The sequence below is a fragment of the Agelaius tricolor genome, unplaced genomic scaffold (assembly GCF_023055355.1).
Source record: "Agelaius tricolor isolate 1412-34295 unplaced genomic scaffold, bAgeTri1.0.p SCAF_9, whole genome shotgun sequence".
In the NCBI taxonomy this organism is placed as follows: domain Eukaryota; kingdom Metazoa; phylum Chordata; class Aves; order Passeriformes; family Icteridae; genus Agelaius; species Agelaius tricolor.
Genome location: NW_027269269.1, coordinates 22,046,712 through 22,067,985, shown reverse-complemented (window position 1 = coordinate 22,067,985; position 21,274 = coordinate 22,046,712). Strand labels below are relative to the sequence as shown.

General features: G+C 45.1%; 2 protein-coding genes across 2 annotated transcripts; both read right to left on the bottom strand.

Moving 5' to 3' along the window:
• Nucleotides 1-76: 76 nt before the first annotated feature.
• On the bottom strand, nucleotides 77-12,642 carry LOC139592862 (cystatin-A-like). Its single transcript, XM_071433211.1, has 3 exons — nucleotides 7,231-12,642; nucleotides 2,311-2,412; nucleotides 77-290 (listed from the first exon to the last, which is right to left on the bottom strand). Exons 1-3 carry the CDS (start codon nucleotides 7,294-7,296, stop codon nucleotides 162-164), a joined length of 297 nt encoding a protein of 98 aa, XP_071289312.1. The 5' UTR covers nucleotides 7,297-12,642; the 3' UTR covers nucleotides 77-161.
• Nucleotides 7,341-21,269, bottom strand: MIX23 (mitochondrial matrix import factor 23). The gene is made up of 6 exons (XM_071433209.1): nucleotides 21,140-21,269; nucleotides 19,959-20,084; nucleotides 19,340-19,486; nucleotides 16,959-17,018; nucleotides 12,653-13,475; nucleotides 7,341-7,419 (listed from the first exon to the last, which is right to left on the bottom strand). The coding sequence occupies exons 1-5, from the start codon at nucleotides 21,188-21,190 to the stop codon at nucleotides 13,425-13,427; spliced, it is 435 nt and encodes a 144-aa protein (XP_071289310.1). The 5' UTR covers nucleotides 21,191-21,269; the 3' UTR covers nucleotides 7,341-7,419; nucleotides 12,653-13,424.
• Between the last annotated feature and the right edge of the window lie 5 nt (nucleotides 21,270-21,274).

Below are 21,274 nucleotides of genomic sequence, written 5' to 3'. Positions count from 1 at the left end.
AGTCTTGTGACAGACATGAAATCTAACAAGAAAGACCTCTGCAGGTATATCAGCAGCAAAATGAAAGTATGGACAATAGCTTTCCCAACTTATTTTATTAACTGTCATGGGCAGAATCCCCTTAGGATTTGCACAGGTGAGGCACTGCAACACATGGTGTCTTAGAAGTAGGTCAGAGGGTCATCTCTGGTTTTGCCAGTCTGAAAGCTGACAAGGCTGGGACCTAGGTTCTCATGAGGAAGACTCAGAAACACCTTTAAGTGGACATATTCAGAAATGGAAACCTGGACCTGGAAAACCAAAAGAGCAGGGAAGTGAAGATCATGGGCTCAAAGCAGGTTCAAACAAAAGGCTGTTCATCACATTCTTGAAAGAACATCTTGGTTCAGGATCTTAATTTTAGATGTACCTCCATTTTCACTTCAACAGCTCTTATCCAAGTTTGGGTAGTAACTGGTGGCAGAAACTGTCTACACCTGTAGAAAACTGTATTAAAAACCCTCAATCTCAGGTGAAGGGAAAATGAGCAGAACTGCTTGGGCGTGGAAGCACCAGAAGATGCAACAGGAGAAAGGTTTTGATGGTGTCCTATTTCAGTCACCAGGATGCCAGCACCTTTGCTCACAGCTTCCTGACACACTCATAGGAGACAAGAGACAATGAGGAAACCTCCATGACTTGGGGGTGGGACACGGTGCAGGCACCATGTCAGCTCCCAAAGGGTACAGAAAGATCTAATACAGAAAGACCAGCACGTGGTCCTGAGAAGCAATGACAACCTGAAAGCCAGGATCCCTGGTCTGCTGAGTTACTCCAAACACATCAGTGCCTGAACAGGGAACCTGACATATCCTGGTGCTTTTGGGAGTGCTTGGGAATGACTGGAATACTCTTCCAGAGAAATTCACCTCCCCCCCTAGAAAGTCCTCACATAAAGACTTGGCAGGAAGCTATAAAATTTCATTCTTAAAGAGCCAAGCACAACAGGTACTAAACTCTCCCTTGGTGAGGGACATGGAAACTGTAATGCCTTAGGCTCCAAGAGGTTTTTACATGCTTTCTGGTGGCTGCAGTGGGACACTATGCTTGGTCTGAGTTGCATCTCAGCTGTAAGTCTGCTGGTAAAACATCATGAGGTGGAAGATTCAGAAATATAAAAGAATTAATTTGTTCCAGTTAATGCTAAAATGAGGGTGTATTCCAACAGTGATGTTTTCCATCACTGGTAAAATTGGGAAAGAAGAGACAAATCATCCATGTGCAGTGTTACAAATGGATTTCTTCCAAGTTCAGTAATACATGAATCTTCGTTTCTGAGTTAAGAGTTCTTTTAAGGAAGCACCTGGGAAAGAAGAAGGTTTGGCAGCATCTGTCTTTCCTGGGATCAACTAAGTATGAGAAGTGTGGAGCTAAAGCTTAAAGTGTCTCTCTGCAGAATTACTCTCCCCCAAAACATTACATGCCAATTCCTCTACTAAAAGAATTATTCCAGTTCCCTTGGAATATGGCATACCCTGTCAGGCACATGCCCACACACACGTGGGGTTTCAGCAGTCCCAGGCCATGCCTGCTCTGCTCCACAAGGGCAGCCTGCTGCTCAGCAGTACTTGCTGGCCTTCAGATGAAAAATACACCCAGACATTTCTTCTGTGCTACTTCACAGAAAGCTGCTCACATCCATCAGTCAGGGTTTCCAGTAGAGGAGGAATGGTGCTATCACAGAGATCCAAATTAAGCATTACCCAATTTTCCTCTGCAGTAGCAGGGGTAGTTTTGAAAACATAGAAAGAACCAGCAGGCAGGTTGTGTACCTCTGCAGCACCTGACACATCAAAAACCAAAACATCAACACACCTGCTTGCATGCAAAACTAGTCAGCAGACATGTGTGCACTGCATCACAAAATTGACTCTATCTCTCCATCAGTTCCTCAAGCTTCAATTTCATCCCAACAAACACAACTGAAGGACTCAGATACAATTTTGCCTTGAAAGGAAACAGGAAACCAGTTATGACTTGTTGAAATAATTTGAGTTGGGAAGGCAATCTATAGTCCTTGAGGGGGATAATCCCAAGAAGCTTACCAATCATATCTGAATAAGCATAGGGCATGTTTTGTAATATTTATATTCCTGCTGACAGTAGTGCCAAACAGAGGAATTTTATAAGCATTTGGAGGTAATCCCCACTTCTGTTACTCACATCAGATAGTTTTCTATGATGTTTGCTTCTCTTTCTGGCTGTAAGCCACTCTGCAAGTCACCTGTATCATTTAATTCCAAAACTCTCCCTCCTACAATATATACAAACCTTAATAAAGTACATTGTCCCAGCAACCACTTGAGTCTTAAATACTATGGCTGTAAAGACACCACAGTTCATGTTTGCCCGGCTTTCAAACTGTGGCTTCACCTGTAAAAGAAAGGGGAAAATGATTGGCAGGTTGATACTTAGGGATTTCTTTCGTATATACCACTCCAATTTTCATCCTTCCACACATACTCCCTTAATGAAACTCCACAAAGTGACTGAGGGTGCTCTCAAACCCTTTGTCCAAATCATCAGTAAAGATATTAAACAGGACTGGCCCCAACACTGAGCCCTGGGTGCACCACCTCTGACCAGCCAGATGTAACCACCTCTCCCTGGGCCCAGCCATCCAGCCAGTTTTTTCACCCAGTGAGCAGTGCATCTGTCCAGGCTTCTTCAGTGGAATGCTGCAGGAACTGGAGTCAGAGGCTTTGCTGAGGTCCAGGGAGACAACATCCATAGCCTATCCCTCATCCACTAGGCAGGTCATGGAAAGGGATCACGTTGGTCAAGCAGAACCTGCCCTGCATGAACCCATCCTGGCTGGGCTTGAATCCCTGGTTGCCCTGCACATGCTGTGTGATGGCACTCAGGATGAGCTGTACCTTGACCTTCCCTGGCACTGAGGTCAGCCTGACAGGTCTGTAGTTCCCTGGATCCTCCTTCCTACCATTCTTGTAGATGTTCTTTTAGAGGGGCATCAAATTAGTCAAACTCCAGTTGTGTGAGACCTCCCTGGTTCACCAGGACCACTGGTAAATCGTGGACAGTGGCTTGGAGAGCTCTTCCATGAGCTCCCTCAGTAGCTTCAGGCGGATTCCATCCAGCCCCACAGATTTGCACATGTTTAAGTGGAGAAGCAGGTTACTGCTTCCTGCTGGATTGTGGGAGCTTCTTTGTGTTCCTTGTCTCTGTGTTACAGCTCAGGGAGCTGGTAGGAAAACAGGTCTGACTATTAATGACTGAGATTTAAAAGGCTTTAAGTACTCATCCTTTTCCGTATTTTTTTGTGGCAATGATTTCCTCAACATCCAGCAAATGATGGAGATTCTCCTTAGCCCTCTTTTTGTTGCTTATATATTCATAAGAACACTTTCTGTCATTGCTTTTGGCAGTCACCAGAGTTAAGGTCTAACAGGGCTTTTGCCTTTCTGACTTTCTGCATAACCTCACAACACCTTTGTTATCCTCCTGAATTGCCTGCCCCATCTTCCAAAGCTTATAAACTCTATTTTCTATCCGGGGTTCCAGACAAAACCCTCTGTTCAGCCAGTCTTCTTCCCCACCAGCTTGTCTTTTGGCACATGGGGACACCCTGCTCTTGCACCTTTAGGATTTCCTTCTTGAAGAATGCCCAGCCTTCTTGGATCTCTCTGCCCTTCAGGACTGCCTCCCAAGGGACTCTTTCAACCAGTCTGCCAAACAGGCCAAAGTCTTCCCTCCAGAAGTCCAAGGCAGTGGTTTTGCTGTTGCCCTTCCTTACTTCTCCAAGAAATAAAAACTATCCTATTTCATGATGGCTGCATGAGCACCACACAGAAAGCAGAGACACTCTCTGAGGCTGGGTGTCGTGGTGCCCCTCTGCACATGACAGCCACAGCTGGTGACCGAATGCATTACTGAGTTTGGGCAGAGGAGCAGTGTCAGTGTCAGTGCCAGCCTGCTCAGGCTGCCCTGGGCTGGGCCAGCAGCACCTCAGTGCTTCTCACCACCCACCTGTTTCACAGGAACCCACTGAATTAATTAACTTTCCTAGTATAAGCATCTACAGCTGGCTGCCACTCCCATGACATTCCTTCCTAGCAGGAAGGTCAGAGAAAGCACCCAAGGAACATCCAGATCGTTTCCAAAGAGCCAGAAATTATCATCCTGTTCAGCTTCCTCATGATTTCTCACCCTGCTCTTCTGCTGAGTACCTTCCACAGGGTTTCTATCCCCAGGAACAGACAACTATTCTTTCAGCTGAGGAGCTGCTAACTCTGGGAAACCAGGGAAATTTTAATTCCCAGCAACCGTCCAGCTGACAGGGGCAGGGGCCTCCTAGAATGCTCCTAAGTGGCAACTATTGGTGCATGATATTCCTCCCTCGGAACAAAACAAAAAAAAGCCACTTCTCTCCAGTTTTGCTCTCTCTCCTCTGGCCACTATATTCCCCCATTTGTCATTTACAGACTGAGCCTTCAGTAAAATCAAGAAGGCAAACAGCTCCTTAATCCTCGAGTGAAAAAATTAACATTCCTATGCTCTTATCTAAAGCATCCTAAACCCAAAACATTCCTCAGTTTTGGGCAACAGCTGTAAAACAGGGAGACCAAATAACTAACATTCCTCAGCTCACTAATTATGGCTAGAGACAAGGCACAGGTATAAGTAAATAATTATATAATTCCATGAGCAGACAGACCTTGAGCATCCCAAGTTTAGCAAACACTCTTCACAGCTTCACTGAAATGATAGGAGTTGCTTCTCTGCTCACCAGAGCATTAAAGCCCCCAGAATTGCTTTATGAAAGGGTGACACTTATGCTGGAAGGATAGCAGGATTCCCCCAACATAAGATTTCCATAAGAATATTTTCCTTAGAGAACTATACCAAACTCTCTGCAAAGGGGGAAAGGATCAGGAAACGTTCTTTTTCCTGCTCTCAGCACAGAGCAGAAACTTCACCTTGCAGAAAATAAAGAGCAAAGAACAATCTGTTTTCACTTTCCTGATGCTACTGAGAACAAAAGAACACTAAAATTAGAATCAGTCCTTTTCTGGAATCAAACAGAAACTTTGCACTATTCACATTTCAGATTGCCTGTGTGCCCTGTACTCTGGGAGCATTAGCATTGCCTGAAACCAGCATTCACATTTTCAAGTGCCTGTTCACTCACAGACACTCAAGTGCTGTGGTTTCACCTCCAATACACACTGCAAGACTTCTGATGACCCATAAATAACACAGCCCAGCATTGAAAACGAAGCTCAGTATCTGGTATAGTGCTCAAGGCATTTCACTCATTAATTAAATTTCACAGCTCTCAGCTGGCCCCATCTTAAACATGAGGAAACAAGAATGGCAAATACACAAAGGTGCTACAAATCCCTTGCTAGGGTCTCCCCTCCATAGGTAAAAGGGAATTTCTGATCTCTGCAAGTGCTGCTCCTTCAAACATTTCTGCCAAAATAGAAGGAACAGTGGTACTGCTTCCAAGTAATTCAGTCAGTGCCTCCCAAACAACTGTAAATCATCCATTTCTCTTTCTGCTCTGCAGTAAATCATCTCTGACTAACCTGTTACCCCAGACTCCAGCCCTCCCTCATGTACATGTCCCCAGCTCTGGTGACCCCAGCTGTGACTGACCAATAAAGCCCTATAATGGAAGAAGGCTCAGAGGAACAGGGGCGCGTGACGTTCCACCCATGAGACTCGGAGAATAATGCAGGGTGTGACTGACCACAGCCTTTGCAAATAAGCTGACTATCTCAACACAAAGGCTGACCACGGGGTGTTTTTGATAAATACTCTGTCAGCAGAGGGGGTCACGTGATGGTGTAACTCCCCGAGTTCAGTAAGAGAAAGCAACACACCCCTGAGTTAGCCAGAGCAGCACGGGGGGAGTGAGCACATGGCTCTGCCCAACCCTGAGTATAAAAACTAAACGGCTGGGCAAAAGAATTTTGAAGAAAACTGCTGGCTAGAGGTGACTTCACCCACATCCCCCTTCCTAGTCACTGAGGATGCCCAGTGTGGTGACACAGAGGGTGTTGTACACCAGGAGTGCAGAACACCCTGGCATCCTCAGAGAACTGGGATTGCAGTCGCTACATTTTGCTAAGAGTAACTTAGACCTGTATCAATTTACCAGCATATTTGTATCAGTCTGCTAAATCAGACACCTCCTGTAACATGGAGTGTCTTCTAATCAGTAAACTGAATGTTAAAGTTATCCCCTCCACCAGTGGACTACAGAAAAGAGCCCTCTCAGAGAACTGGGCTGCCTGGTCTCAGTTGCAAGATCGCAGAAGCTGTGGAAGATGGTGATGCAAACTCTGTCCTCGGTGGCACAGCAAAGAAGATACCCTGCATATCAGGTATAGGGAGTGTGCTGCAGTATTGGCCAATGCATTCAGCCCTGCTACTTCCTATTTTTGCTTCCTCAAAGAGTGCCTGAGTGCAATTGCCAAAGGGACAATAGATCGTCTTTCAGAGGCAGAGGGGTGGAGACGATTGGGTGGGTGGGAACCCCTTTCATTCCTCGAGATGCATTTTATACTTTCTTTAAAAAGAGCTGCTGCACTGCAGGGCATTAGAGGATCTGCAGAGGTGCTGCTCACACAGCTGCTCTAGTTCAGGACCACTGCCTGTAACCAGCCACCTGGCAACTGGGCTCACTTAGTGGCCTGCCTTGTGCCAAGCTCATCTTGCCCCACCAGCAGCCCCTGTATCACAGCTGTGACTCTAGAAAACATATAATGCCAGCAGGAAACACAGAATTTAAAAGCTTTGTCTTGAGTACACAATTCTTTACTGCATACTAGCGTGTGGTTTTTCCTGTGCAGTCCTTCACTGAGGAATGAACTGTACCTGGTACAACCTCTTCCCTTCCAGTATGCCACCTCTCATTTCAAACAAGTGACCTCACTGCTGGCATAGCAGAGCTGGACTTGGAACTTCACACAGACATTAACTGAAGGTAGCCAGTACCATGCCTGGCCATGGACAAAGAGGAGACACAGAAGTGGCTTTTCTCAGTCTCACCAAGGCACTTCCTACATAGAATGCTGAGAAAACACTGCCAGTCAAGGGAATTCCCACTTTTAGCATGAGCCTCTTAGGTTTAAAACCAGGCTCAGTCTTCCAGGCTTTACACAAGCTTCAGGAATGGCCTCTTTGCACACAAGTAACTTAATCTAGAAAGGGGGTGCAACTCACCTGGTTAACAAGCTGCTGAACTTCTGGAGTAGCTGGCTTGGTGTCAGATAAGCCCCCAGGCATCATGGTGGCAGGTGACTTCTGTGAAATGATGAGTGGCTTTGAAGAGGGAAGTTCAGCGCAGTCTGAGCAGAGTCCCCAGGCATCTCACATATATACACACACACATGTGTCATGGAACCATGTGACCTGCAACACATGGAGCCTACCATTACTGAACAGGAGGAGACAAACGGGGAAAAGGGGGGGGGAAAGCAATGTAAAGCATTGGCAATATTATTAATAAATGTAAAAAGCACTTAAAGTAGTGCTTATGGTCTTCACATCCAAAAGAAAAGCAAACATCAGCCTCCAGTCACCCTCATCTTAAAGAGTTAGTTTGGGCTGCAGCTGGAACCTCTTGCCTCCCCACCCATGTGCAGATGACTAGGCTGAGCTCTTGGGAAACAGATCAAAGACACACCCAGTATTTCCCAACACCTTTACTGATCAGAGGAAAGGATGCAGCACTTTCCTTAGCATAGGTCCCGTTTAACTTGAAATTTTATTCTCTCAATATCCTTCTAAGTGGGGAAACTGGAGCAGATAGCATCTTACATTCAGTGACTTTCCTCTGCCTGACCAAAAAGGTGCCAAGGTAAACACCAGCATCAGAAGTAGCAAATAATTCAATCCCAGATTCAAGTAACTACTGCAAATAAGGCATTTCTGCTTCTTTCCCATCAAACCAAGAGCTGCATTCAAGCAATCATAATAGCAACTGAATGTGCAATAAAATCTTTTTAACTTCAGTGCCAATTTCCTGGAAGACAAAGTACAATGAAAAAACACAAAAGCTGTCCCAATTTCAACGTACGCTGTTAAAACAGATCACATGAGAACATATAGCCAGAAGTATTCAATCTGCAGTTGCAGTCACATGGCACAGTCACACTCATGAATGTGAATGTACAAAGCTCAAATCCTACTGGGGGAAGGCTAATAACTGCTAGCAGCCTACATGGTAAGGGAGAACTAACACTTCAAGACCACAGAAAAAAATTAGTCCCTGTCAATATTTCTGCCATCCCCCTCTCCAGCAAATAAGAGGAATTGTTCCAGAGCAAAGACCAGAGAAGCAGAAACAGACCAGACACAATTTTTAGTCTGCAGGGGCAGGTACATGGGAGCAGGTGAAATGAGAATATATACTGCACACAGGCAATGGGCATTTCTGCTGGGATCAGCATTAGGGAATTTGCTAGGAAGAGCTGGGTTTATGGCCATAGCAACAAAATTATCTGTGTCCTATCCATACTACTGAACCTCCTCCTCACAGGTAACAAATGATGCAAGATGCTGTAAAAAGTACTTCAGATCTGACTTCAAGGCCTGGTTTTGGTACACAGCCCCTGAGATTGAGAAACTGGGGCTGCAGGGGCCCTACACTCAACAGTATTGATTAGTATTACAGCATGTTACTGAAAAAGATATTGCAGAATTTTCCAGACTTGAGCACCAGTGCTATGGAGGTGGACAAAAAGCATTTGAGGAAAAATCATTGTCCTGAGACAATATTTTTGTGAACAGAGAGAAAAATCCTTCCAGTTCTCAGGAATATAGGGAGTAACAGCTGTTAAAACTGGAATTCTGCCACTTTTACCAACTTCTCTCCAGATGAGGAGTTCCTCAGAGCCCTATTCATGGAGCTGATGACAACTCAAACCTTCTTTTGCATAAGACCCTGCTGATTCACTCAAATGCTGATCATGTTCCACCACCTGTGCCTTATTCATAGAGCAGGACAGATAAGTTAAGGAACTGGAAGAGCCAGTTCACCTTACTGAGGCCAGAAATCAGAGAATGTGTCCAACAACTGCACAGCACCAGTGCTAAAACAGGGTATTTTATAAACCTCTCCACTCACCAGGATACAGATCCTGCTAACTTCATTGGGAAGGGATGTTAAGATTCCCCAGGGCAGCAGTACATTCCTGGAGAACTCTTGATTCTGTCTAGCAACAAATACACTGAGCACAAAGTCTAGGAGGGTTCATTTATAATCTTGGAAAGACTTTAGATGTGAAACTAAAGATATTAATGTTGCATGGAAATCATTCACTGGACTCCATATTTCTGGGTTTGTTGGCTTTTCACTTTAAAGCATAACAACTTTTTTTTCCCCAGAATGCACAATTGTGCAGAAGGGGAAAAAAATTCAAGACTAATTATCAGCAAGTTGATGCTGAAGTTCACAGAGGCAAATCAGACTGTTTCCTTTCCACGGCAGTGCTAATAGGCTGTCCCAAAATCCAATGATATTTCTAAGTCTGGGATGCAGTACTCATCCTGCACAAGTATTTCATTAAACCACTTTGAAGTGCTGACATTTCACAGACCTGTGATCAAAGATGACCAGAGGCAATTGATCAACCTTATCTGGGGCAACCCCCACCTCCACCCACCCCTCTCTACACTAAGTTTTGGATGTAATGAACCAGGATTTGGAACACTGCCTTGAAAAGAAGCAACCCCACGCTGTCTCTTGCACAACAAGGTGAGTGTGCCCCCTGTGGTGATTGAGACATGGCCGATATCACGTCCCAGTCCACGCTCTCCATCAGCACAACTGGCAGCTTCCCCTCACGTCACTGTGCTGCTGTTATCTTGGAAAATCTGCTGGGACATCACCACTGGCATTCTGTACAGCTTTGAAGCTGAGTAACATCTTGCACCGTGTACTACTCCAACACAGAAGAAACAGATCTTTACCACTTGCAGGACACTACTCCCTGGTCCTGTTTAAGCAATTTTAAGAGTGCCAAGTTATTGTTGATAAAAACACCAGTACAAAAAAAGCGAACATCATAACCTCCACCAAAATCCAAAACCCAGGGTTATGTATTTACAAGTCATTTTTAAACCAGGAATGAAGTCAGCTCTGTAGAAATGATTGTGAAAGCCAAGTCAGTAAGGTCAGTCTTCTGGTTTCACAGTAACATGTAATTGTGGCTGGGGAGGACATGTGGTCTGAATGTCTTTAAGAGTTTCTAGAGGAAAGCAGCCCTCCATGTACCAGCTGAAGATCTGTTTTCATCGTCACAGGAACAACAGACTTGATTTTCAATGTGCTGGTCTGCAATAAGGGTTTCCCTTCCTGCTACCCATCCTGATTTTGAAAGATTTCTGACATTGTACATGAAAAAGGATCAACAGAAACCCGACCTTCAGCAGCACAAAGCTATCACAGCCCAGCCTATGCTGAGCCTCTTCCTCCCAGTCTGCTTCAAGACAACTGAAATCTACTGTTAAAAATATTCTATAAAGAAATTACCTGTTTCATCAGTCTTTCATGCCTACAGGCTGCAGAAGACAACAGCACTGAATGATAGAAAAAGTTCAAACAACACCTCTTTCTATTTCACAGAAGGAAAGATGCACAAGCTTGAGAGGACTTTCCAAGCATGCAGGATCTGCCCACCTCTATTCACCACTTGCAAGCAATGGAAAAGCCCCAGGAGAGGAGGCAAGGCACCCAGACTCTGGACACAGCCATCAGCTGTGCTCAAATGCCCTTACTTGCAGAAACAAAAGTTAAAACCAGGGAAGGGATGAAATTCTGCAGTTTGTAGGGTCCACTATTTGACCCCCATATGACAGCAAACAGCTCAGTAATTTTGTAACTACCTCAATAGTAACGTTGAAGCAAGGTTCAATCCCTGACTAAACCCTTTCCTGGAATCCTCAGGGGACCCTAGACACAGAGTTTACCTGTGTGGCACACAGCTCACAGCGATGCCATTTGCACACGTGCCAGAACAACCCACTCCACACACACTCTGAGGCTCCCAGGAACAGCAGAGCCGCGTCCTCCTGCCCCGTGCCCCAAGCGTGGCATGCAATTCCATTTACTCACCGTGTGCTCCATCGAGTTCAACAGCAGCCTGAATGGCCTCTGAGCCACCTGACTGGCTGGGGACTACTCTAAGAGACACCCTCTGTGCTCAGAGCAAACCAAATAAAGCAACTCAATGTCTTCCTGCAACCCTCTGTATGCAAACACCCCGAGAAGGGATGCTGGGGGTTTAGGAGTCTTCTCAAGGTATCAATTTTTCATACTCAGATTTGGATAGGACTACTTGCTTGGCCTTATATTCCAACTGAAAATAATTCTATGTTGGGCTGATTTTTTGGGGTTGTGGGTTTTGGGCTTTTTTAACATAGTTTCCTTATAAGTAATGCAAAAAAAAAATCTGCGCATCACATCCATTTCACAGGTCATTTATCACAGCATCTGCTTAAGTGAAGAAGCTTTCCACAACAGCTGAGCAAACATCTGGATGGATAAAGGAAGACAATGATTAATTCTCATTACAGTCTCTAGTTTATACAGAAATAAAAAATTATATTTCAAGACTATTGATCTAAGTCTATACACACACGTATCAGTTTCTATTGTAGAACCGGCTTAAAAAGAGAATTTGTCCTTGCAGTTGATCCAAGCCCTGGAGAGAACAAATATTTTAGACACCTATACTAGAGGTCAATAATAAAGTACCAACTTTGAAATCAAAACTTACTGTTCTCAACATCTCATTAATTGACCATCATCTCCTGTTGAAATTTAATTAGTGCCAATTCAGCCCAGGTTGAAGAGCATTATTTGATTTACAATGATAATGATAAATAATTATAAGAATTTAACAACTGAAGAACAAGAACAACATTTTCTGCTTTCAGAGTGCAGAAAAACAATGAGAAATCTTCAAGAATGAGTGCTCCAACTCAAAGTTCTGCATAAAGCAGTTGCAGTATCTTGAGAAAAAAAGAGGGGAAAAAATGAAGTATGAACATTAGGATTTATATCCTCAAAGACTTAAAATAAATTTCTACCTCATTCTCAAAAAAAGGTGAGACGAAATGACCCTGGTGCCTAAAAATAGAAGGCCTCCAAACAGTCTGAGTCTTTACTGCACAAACATCTATAAAACAGATGCTGCTGCACAGATCTTTGCCAGCTCTCAGTAACACAGGTACATTCCTTCATTTATTTATCCCGTTCCCTATATTTTCAGAGCTTTAGGGATTGGAGAGTATGTCCAGTAATTTCATTGCTGTTGCTGAATTCTCAAGTGTTTGCAAGACAGGGCCTGTATTTTTAGGGCTCTCTTTAAGGTCAGTGGTTCTTAAGATCATCTCAGCTGGCAACCACACAGACCTTGTCACTTGACTGTCAGCCTATCTGAGATAAATACAAAATAAAAAGTAAAAAGTAAAATACACAGTTGTAATTGCAGCAATTCAGCTTTCCTCCTACTCATCTGCCTTTAAATGCTGTGGTACTGCAGGGATGCTGCACTCAAGCTTTCTAAACACAACATCATGGCCAGGATCGGCAGGATCAGGTATGCACAGCTGTTTCCTCAGCTCAAACACAACTCACCTTTAGAACTACTCTTAAATATTCAGAGGGAGGGACAAAAAAGGGTCCCTGGACAGTCTCATTCCCAAATGAGACACATCTTCAGCTCCAACCCAAAGTGGTTTAAATCGACACCATATTCCCTATATAAAGGAAAACTCCAGAACTTGGAAACACAGACCAAAGGGCAGTAAGCAACAGATGCTGCCTGTCAGCATTGCAGCAGCAATGGCAAACCTGTACCCACACACAGCTCTGAGCCACTGCTGCTCGTGTTGAGCAGTTCAGAACAAGGCTGGTAAAGGCTTTCAGGGCTTTCAAGGCTTTCAGAGATGCTGAACATACTACACTTGCTGATCAGTCTGCAATCTTTATTTCCTTTCAGACTTCAGCAGATTATTTCCACAAAAAGACCATGTTCACTGATATTTTAGCAGGCACCAGTTCAGGGAGAGCCTTCTCCTCCCTGCTCAGGATAGGTTTTACTCTTTCTTCCCCTCTGGGATCACTGAAGCTGTGGAAGTTCAAGAAAGATGCCAGTTTTGCATTCCGATTGAAAATTGTTTTAATACTATAAAACTCATTTGTTCACATATTTTGTACAAAAGATTAGTTGTTTTCTCTTAATTACAGGAGGATCATTTCAAGCTTGAGAATTCAGCTAAGTAGGTCCAAAACAAAACAAGACTGGGTTCTACTGGTTCTGGAGGGTCCCAATTCAGCTCACCCAAGGTCTCTTTCCAGTTTGGCTCTCACAGTTATGGACCACCTTGTTGGAAAATGCCTCACATCATCATTGACTCTTCGGAGGCTTGTAGTGAATTCGGCACCTCTCATTAAATACCTGAGACACCAAAACAGAAGAGCAAAAGTGAATCAACCCCATCCAGGAAATGAGCAGAACTTCACAGACAGTTCAGGCAACTACCTCAGCTACCTGGGCATCCATCTCAAGCTGCCCAGTTCTGAGGTATCAATAAATGATACTTACCAAGACATCCATCTCCATTCACCTTCACTCCTGGCTTTAGTAAATCCAAAGTTTGCAGCCTGATGTTGGGAGACTGCACAGCACTAAGTGTTCTCCCTCAGAAAATGCAGACTCTTAATCCTGGCAGGCTGTTATCATAAAAAATGCTGATGCCTTTTTGTTTTTAAAAGAGAGGGAAATAATCATGGGAAGGCTCCTGAATAGTTGTGTTCTGTTAGGTTCACTCTGGCATTCAAACCTGGGTGCTGTATTCCTGTCTTTCCTGAGCAGGCACATTTTACATTGGCATGACAGCCAAGAAGAGGGGCAAGAGCTCCTGAAAGCCAGGTACACACTTCCAGCACTCTGCCTGCCTGTGCCAATGCTGCCAGTACTCCCTGCAAAGGGCACAGCACTCCTGCCTCACTCACCTCTGGCACCTTCTCTGGGTAAAATTTAGCCTCCAGAACTGGATACTGAGGATCATGTATATTTAGCTTGAACTGCTGCCAGCCTGCCCTAAGGAGGGCCAAGAAACGTGACTATGTAAAGTAAGGCAGCCTGAATCCAATGCAAAACACACAGGCTCCCACCAAGGCTGCAAGTGCTCTTCACAAGCCATTTAGTTATTTATCAGTTTTTATCCCAACTTGTCCAGCACAAGTCCTGAAAGCGACACAAGCACCACCTGACACCAAGCTGAGGCTCTGGCAGGTGTTGGTTGTCCCACCAGCATTCCCACAAGAGCATATTTTGCCAAGCTGTCCAGGGATTTGGCAGACCCAAATGCCTGTGATCATCAGGATATGAAGCTTCATGAACTCTCCCATTGGCTTTATGTGCAGAGTGAGTGATCTTGTAATTTTGGGGAAGTTATCCAACACTTTATATAAATACACAATTTCAAGCTCTATCTTCCTAGAATCTTCTACAGCAGATCTTACTCACAGTTCAGAACCTATGGTAACTTCAGCAAAAGTGAAGCCTGGAGCACACATTAGTTACTGCGTTGCTTTTCGATAATTTTGGAGCAATTTTCAACTACCTTTCAAATTTAATTTATTTAAAGAAATAGACATGCATTACAAACTGCTTCATACTGCAGAAAACAAAAGCTGTGATATACTTCCTTTCACACACAGGAATGTGCAGCCATTATGTTGCCACATGGAATGGACACCTTTGGAAGAGTTCAGCTGAGGTAAAGGTTTGAGATCAGTGATAGGAGAAATTAAGAGCAACAGCATGAAGTCCAATACAGAAACATTTTACTACTAAACAAATGGAACTGGTTTTTGTCCATCATCTGTTAATGACATTTTAATAGTATATATGTCTAAAAGGGTATATATGTCTAAAAGGGAAATACTCTCTAAAGCACTGCAAGGGTCTGTAGCATCAAACAATGCCAGCTTGCTTGCTATCATGCTAAATTTCAAATTATCTTCAACAGTAACTCCACAGCCTGTGGCAGGATGATCAACACTGCAGTCTTACTAACACTGCCTCCTACTTTTAGGATCATTGGCTCACAGATCTCAGTGTGTTACTCGGGCCACTTAAATCCACTGGTCTACCTATGAAGTGCTATTCTCATTTTTCACACATTTTTCAGGAAAAGCAATGGCTGAGAAACCTTAAAATTTATGTTACTAGTCAAAAGTTTAATTTTGCTGGCTTTTACATATTTGTATAAACCACTCCAACAATAAATTCCAGTTTGAAGGTGCTGGACAGAGACTAATGCAAGTGTCTTGTTTGAAAGTCAATTCCTTGTTTGGTATCATCCAAATTCCACATGCATTTCTCCAAAGTAGCATCCATCTGTATGCCACTATTGCTACAGTCAGCCAGTGTTTAAAAATCTGTTTCCTAATCAGATTTTTCCAATTAGTTTTTGGTTGTTCAGAATTAATGGAAATATACAAGTATACTTCCCAACCAGAAGTCTACAACAGTAAAACACCAGCCTGCACACCAATAATCACTTCCATGTAACAAATTGCATTCGGTCTGCAACCATGACTGGCTCTAACTGACATTTTAACAGGCAGCTAAAAGAGAAATTTATGTGAATATTCAGAGCACAGTACAGCAGAGCTGGAGATAAAACCCAGAAATATTTATCTCTTCAAGCTCCACTCTGAACATTGGCTGAGGAATACACTAGCAGGCTAAAGTACCCCTGCACCATGCATACCTCACTCTTTCTAAACTCTCCATCTTCAGGAAAAATTAGACAGTTCTGTCACCAGTAAAAGCTTAATGCAGCTACAAGAAACCTCTGGGATCATTACTAAATTTGGTGCTTCAGAGTGAAGAGTAGGCTGGGGGCTGTTCCCCTGTAGCAGAGTTGCTGTGAAATATTTGCCCCTGGTGACCTGCAGGATGTTGCTGGTAAGGCTGCGGCATTGATTAGTCAGATCTGAGTGGGTTTAAAATTAAACTGAAGTTCATGCTTCGCTTTTTTGGGACAGTACAGAGGTGTGCTGATGGCAAAGCATATGCAGGAAACTGTAAATGCTCATTTCATCAGCCTGCACTGAGGTTACTGACAAACACCCAAGACATAAAGCTGCATTGGTTTTACACTGGTGCAATCTAGGGGACTAAAATCATGAAGTAGTGATTTAAAAGGAAGGTGCAGCTAGTACTGGCTATTTGCAAAATTCCTTTTTGCATTTAGAGAGGGAGAGAGGTTCTCTGCAGTATTGAGCTCTGAAAAGCTACATCAAACCAGAAAAGGATGCCAGGTGTGAAACGCTGCAGTGGCACAATACAGCCACCTCAGAATTTAAGCTCAGTGTACAGACTTCGGGGCCATCAGTCCAGAGGGTGATCTGCACCCTCTGCTGACACAGGAGTGCAACAGCAAGGCTGCCCTTTGCACCAGGGAGTGTCTGTTCAGGCCTGAAGAAACTCCATCAGGAAAAGGTTCAGCTTCTACAGCTTCACCCTCTCCTGGGCTCTGCTGAGTTGTGATCAGCACCAGATACAGGCAAATGTGAAAAACCCTTCTCTCTGACATTGTTAGAGGCCCTAAAAAGCTTTTCAGAGAAGTCACCACAGAAAAGCCTACAAAGTGCTCAGCCCCTAGCAAGGAGGACAAAGGGACACAGGGAATAATCCACACTCCTTCCTCCATGCTAAATCAGATACTTTTCTTCCCCTGGCAGTGCAACTGAAAAGTTTTGATCTCTGCATCCAGAACTGGGAAAATGACTGACTTGAAGCATTTCCCCCAGCAGTGCCCTCATCTATTTCTAGTTAAGCTGCTTCACAAGGCACCAGTCCCACCCCTCCAGTGCAGGACTGTCTGTTGGGACAGAACATCATCACTATTAAATGACTGAGTACCTTCCAGCTTCTGTCGTTTACCACTTCTTCAACATTGAGCTCCGACTGCATCAATTTCAACTGCAGAAAATAACAGATACAAGGGTTATTGTCAAACAGGTCTCCCTGCAGCCTTCAGTATTTATTACAAGTGCAACTTTCCAGCTCCCAACCCCAGCACCAGGTGCACACCTCCTGTGATGGTGCAAACCAAAGGGCACTATGTGTAATCACCCTGGGAGCCTGGCGCTTCTCAGGGCACACACAGGTCTGCAAGGGCACAGTGAAGGCAGACTCACAAAGCAAGCCTGGCAGTAGATCCTCATTACTCATGCTCTATTCCTAAATAATGCCCATCCAGATTTGCTAGCAATTAACTGATTAACACTGATGGCTTCACAGGCACAAATAACTGCACCTAATGCAAGCACTGAGCACAGGGAATGCCAGAGCTGGGGTTAGCTCTGCAGCCTTGAGTTACCACTCTTGCATTATTAGAGTCATATATGAAGCTGGCAGCAAAGCTAGGAATCCAGCTAGGATTCTGGATTTTAAACTGAGGTTATCTCTCTGCTTCATTTGCTATCTACTCAGTGCACTGACCAAAAAGGGTCTGCAGTCCGATCATGTGTTGTTCGTGCCATCTGAACCAGTTAATATTTCATGTCATCACTGCAGGACAAACCAGCTCTACACAGATGCAAAAGCTCTGGCAAGAACTACCACCAATACACAGTTCTTGAACACTCACTTGACCTGTGAGAAGGGTAAGACTCTCTCTGTTTCACACCTATTAGAAACCCCAAGGGCCAAGTGTGACAGCTGTGTTCGGGTAATTTGGTCCTGAGGCAATAGTAGGAGATTTAAGAACCATCTGCCATTTTGCCCAAATTTAGGATGTATTCTTGTTGGAGTCTTTATCACAACAGACAAAGAGTCAGAATTTATGCATTTTCAATACATGGTTCCAATTAGAGGCCTGGTGAATAGGTGCAAGCCAAGACAGCAATCCCACTAAAAACCTTCCAAGTAAGATATCCAGGGACACAGAGTTGCTACAGCTGTTGGATGCACTTTCCCCAACTCAACAGGACTTCAATCTGTTTGAAATAAGAATCCAGCATCCAGAGTGACTGGATGACCAGGATAGCCTCTATAAAATAAACACTCAGAGGATCTTTAGTAGTTCAAAGAAAATACTACTCCAAGTTTTCTCATTCAGTGACCCAGAAGTAATAATTTTGCATGAACTTCTCCAAGTTGTACAACTAGCAGGATCAGAGAAACACACATAACAAGGGAAAAGAGATCTGTACTGCAAGCAAGTGAAGAGCTATTTGAAATTCCCACTCTTAAAACTAGGATGTGCTCTGTCAAGATAGCTTTTCTGACTTGTAGAAAAAACATAACTCTCTGTGTTTTGGAGAGCCAACAAAAAAAAAAAGCAGGGGGGATCACACCTCCTATGGTCCAAGTACAAATCTGAGGTGATCTCATAAAAAACTCTGAGATGTTTCTAAGTCAAGGAATGCTTTTAACATTTGAAATCACCCCCAATCATTAAACACTTTCATTGTGATCTTCCCAGTGTTTTCAGAGATAGATTTTTGTCTCAGTAACTAAATGATTTAAAGAACTGGCTCTGCTAACAAAATTTGTAGAAAATACTAAGCAACCACTCCAGTTTTCCAGACTAATATCCATGCTTGTTAGCAGCTCAGTAAGTGAGGCTTTAAGAATAAAACTGCTTGTCTGCCACATGCTTCTCTCAGTATCCTTTTCCTTACAAAAGGGGCCCTGGAAGTGAGGTGAGAACTTCAATGGGGCTCCTTTATCCGCTTCTGATACTCAATCCCCGCTGGTCACCTGTGGTAAAATATTTCCCACTGACAGGCCAGAAGGTTGAGAGGGCATTTGCACATTAGAATTCTGTATGCAAACCCAGAAGTCTCTCTCTCACACCATCACAAGGTACTCCAAATATTAATCCAAGAAATACCAAACAGCAAAAAGGTTGTATAAGTGGAATTCAAGGTTGCCTGGGAGCATCTTGTAGAGAACAAACATCTTGTAGGAAAAGTTAAGCTGTGCTTCAGTGGTGTCAGTCAGTGAAGGTTAGAATCCACCATGGGAAAGAATATGTGTTTTTCTACAGCATTCATGTAGAAGAATCTCAGGAAATGCTCCAGCTGCAGGATAAAAGCAGCTCTCTGCCTTTGGGGAGACTTTGGGAAAATAATTCTCACAAGACCCAACAAGACCCAACGAGAACCTTGGAAAAGACTGCTTGACTCAGGATCCACATCAGGTTCTCTCCATCACACTGGTCCTTCCATTTGGGAAAGATATCCAGTTCTTCCTCCTCTGTAAGTGATCTCTCAAAGGCTCCACCCACCACTCACCTTTGTCTGCTCTTTCCTGAGTTGCTTTAATAATGCTGCATCTTCATGGGCCTTTTCCCTCTCTTCTTTGAGGGTTTTCACTACAGCAGAAGTCTGAGAGATGCAGTTTTTGATGATTCTTTCTCTCTTGGTGTGAGCATCCATCAACTAAGTGGGAAGAAGAAGAAAGTCACAGTGACTCATCAGAGAATAAAAACCTCCCAGTTGTAAGTTTAAAGACTTTTCTAGAGTCATGGTATTGCTGTGCCTACAGAAATCCCTTTGAATTCATAACCTACATGTGGGAAACAACACTGCTTTGAGCAGCAGCTACCCTCAATTTAGACTATCCTGTCAACTTTGCTATTACCAAGTTGATCAAAAGTCAAAGGTAAACATGAGTAGTCTTGCAGAGCAGCAGGAAAAGCAAGCACCTTTTTTAAAAGATCCCCAAAGGATCAGTATTGCAGAACAAAGAACTCCAAGCAGTGCATGGAGATGTTGAGCAGGACAGCTAGGAATACACAAAGCAGGATCTACCAAGGCAGTGTCTTCCTCAGACCCTGAGGATGTTTTAGTGGCCACTGCACACAACAAAGCAGTGGGAAGGGAGCTGAAAGTGGAAGGTGAGCACACTCACAGACTCATACAGCTCTTTACACGTCTGGCCAGGATCAACTTTCCCCACAAAGGAAGCTGTTGGAATCGTAGTGTTTAATTCATGAACAATTCTATCATCGATTGTCCTCATCACCCTGAGCAGCTCCTGTATTAAAAAAGAGAGAGAGAGATACTTGGTTATATCTCTCAGAAAAGCCTATGACAAAAAATTTGCATAGTCAAGCATTTTAATAGAAAGTAAATAGGATTCCTTACAAAGAGTGGGAAGCGCACCAAAGGAACAATCCCACATGCAGAAGTATGTGCTGCAAACCACGGAGTTTCCTTGGCAGCAAAGGCCAGAGCAGGGGTGAGTTACTGATGCGCCCTGAAGCCCCCTGGCCCTGCAGGCAGCATGGACAGGCTGAAGAGCCTCTGCCCAAGTCCCCGTCCCCACTTCCACACAGGAAACCGGGCACAACCTGCACCAAAACGGCAAACTTTGAATAAAACCCCCCATCATTCCGGGGGGCATGAAGCTGAGCTGGGGGAGGTTTAGGTTGGGTTTCAAGAAAAAGTTTTTCTCACAGAGAGTGGCAGAGCACTGGAACAGGCTCCTCGGGGCAGCGGTCACTGCACCAGGCCCGACAAGTTCAAGATGTGTTTGGACAACACCCTCAGGCAGCTGGTGTGACCCTTGGGGTGTCCTGTGCAGGGTCAGGAGCTGGACTCGGTATTCCTGAGGATCCCGAGCTACTCAGGATATTCTGGGATTCCGTGTTGGAGGCACCGGCCGGTTCCCACGGCCCGGCCGGCCTGGGCCCCGCTCGCAGCGCCGAAGACACGGGTGGCAGCCCCGCTCCCTCAAACGCCGCGGAGGCGCCCGCGGAGCTCCCGCCGCCCGCGTGGCTTCCGCGCCGCGAGCGCTCCGTCCCAGGAACGGGACCTGCGGGGAAGGGGAGGTGCCCGGCCCCGCTGCTGCCGGAGGGAAGAGGGAAGGGGAAGGAAGGGGGGGAAGGCCGGACCCTGCTCCCTTCCCGCCGCATCCCGCCGGCCGCCAGGAGCGGGGTGACCTCGCGCGCGGGGCGCGCGCTCCCGCGGGGCCGTTCGCCGGGAGGCGGCGGGAGCGCGCGGGGCGTGGGAGGCGGCGGCGGCGGCAGCGCCCGGCCCGGCCTGGCCCGGCTCGGCTCGGCTCGGCCCCGCCCGCCCCGCGCGGCTCACCTGGAACTCGGCGAAGTCCTCGCAGCTCGCGGCTCCACTGGGCGCCGCCATCCTGGATCGGCCGAGGGAGCCGCGGCGCCCAATCCGGCGGGGAGCCGGGATGACGCGCGGGGCGGAGCGGGGCGGGACCCGCCG

Bases quoted from the DNA above. Each gene is read 5' to 3' on its own strand.
- LOC139592862 (XM_071433211.1), bottom strand. From the start codon at position 7,296: ATGATGCCTGGGGGCTTATCTGACACCAAGCCAGCTACTCCAGAAGTT. The intron at 2,413-7,230 runs GTGAGTTGCACC...TTTCTTTTACAG, and splicing joins TTCAGCAGCTTGTTAACCAG to GTGAAGCCACAGTTTGAAAG. The intron at 291-2,310 runs GTTTGTATATAT...TTGGTTTTCCAG, and splicing joins GGACAATGTACTTTATTAAG to GTCCAGGTTTCCATTTCTGA.
- MIX23 (XM_071433209.1), bottom strand. From the start codon at position 21,190: ATGGCGGCGCCCAGTGGAGCCGCGAGCTGCGAGGACTTCGCCGAGTTC. The intron at 19,487-19,958 runs GTGAGTGTGCTC...CTTCCCACTTAG, and splicing joins GTAAAGAGCTGTATGAGTCT to TTGATGGATGCTCACACCAA. The intron at 17,019-19,339 runs GTGAGTGGTGGG...TATTTTCTGCAG, and splicing joins TCAGGAAAGAGCAGACAAAG to TTGAAATTGATGCAGTCGGA.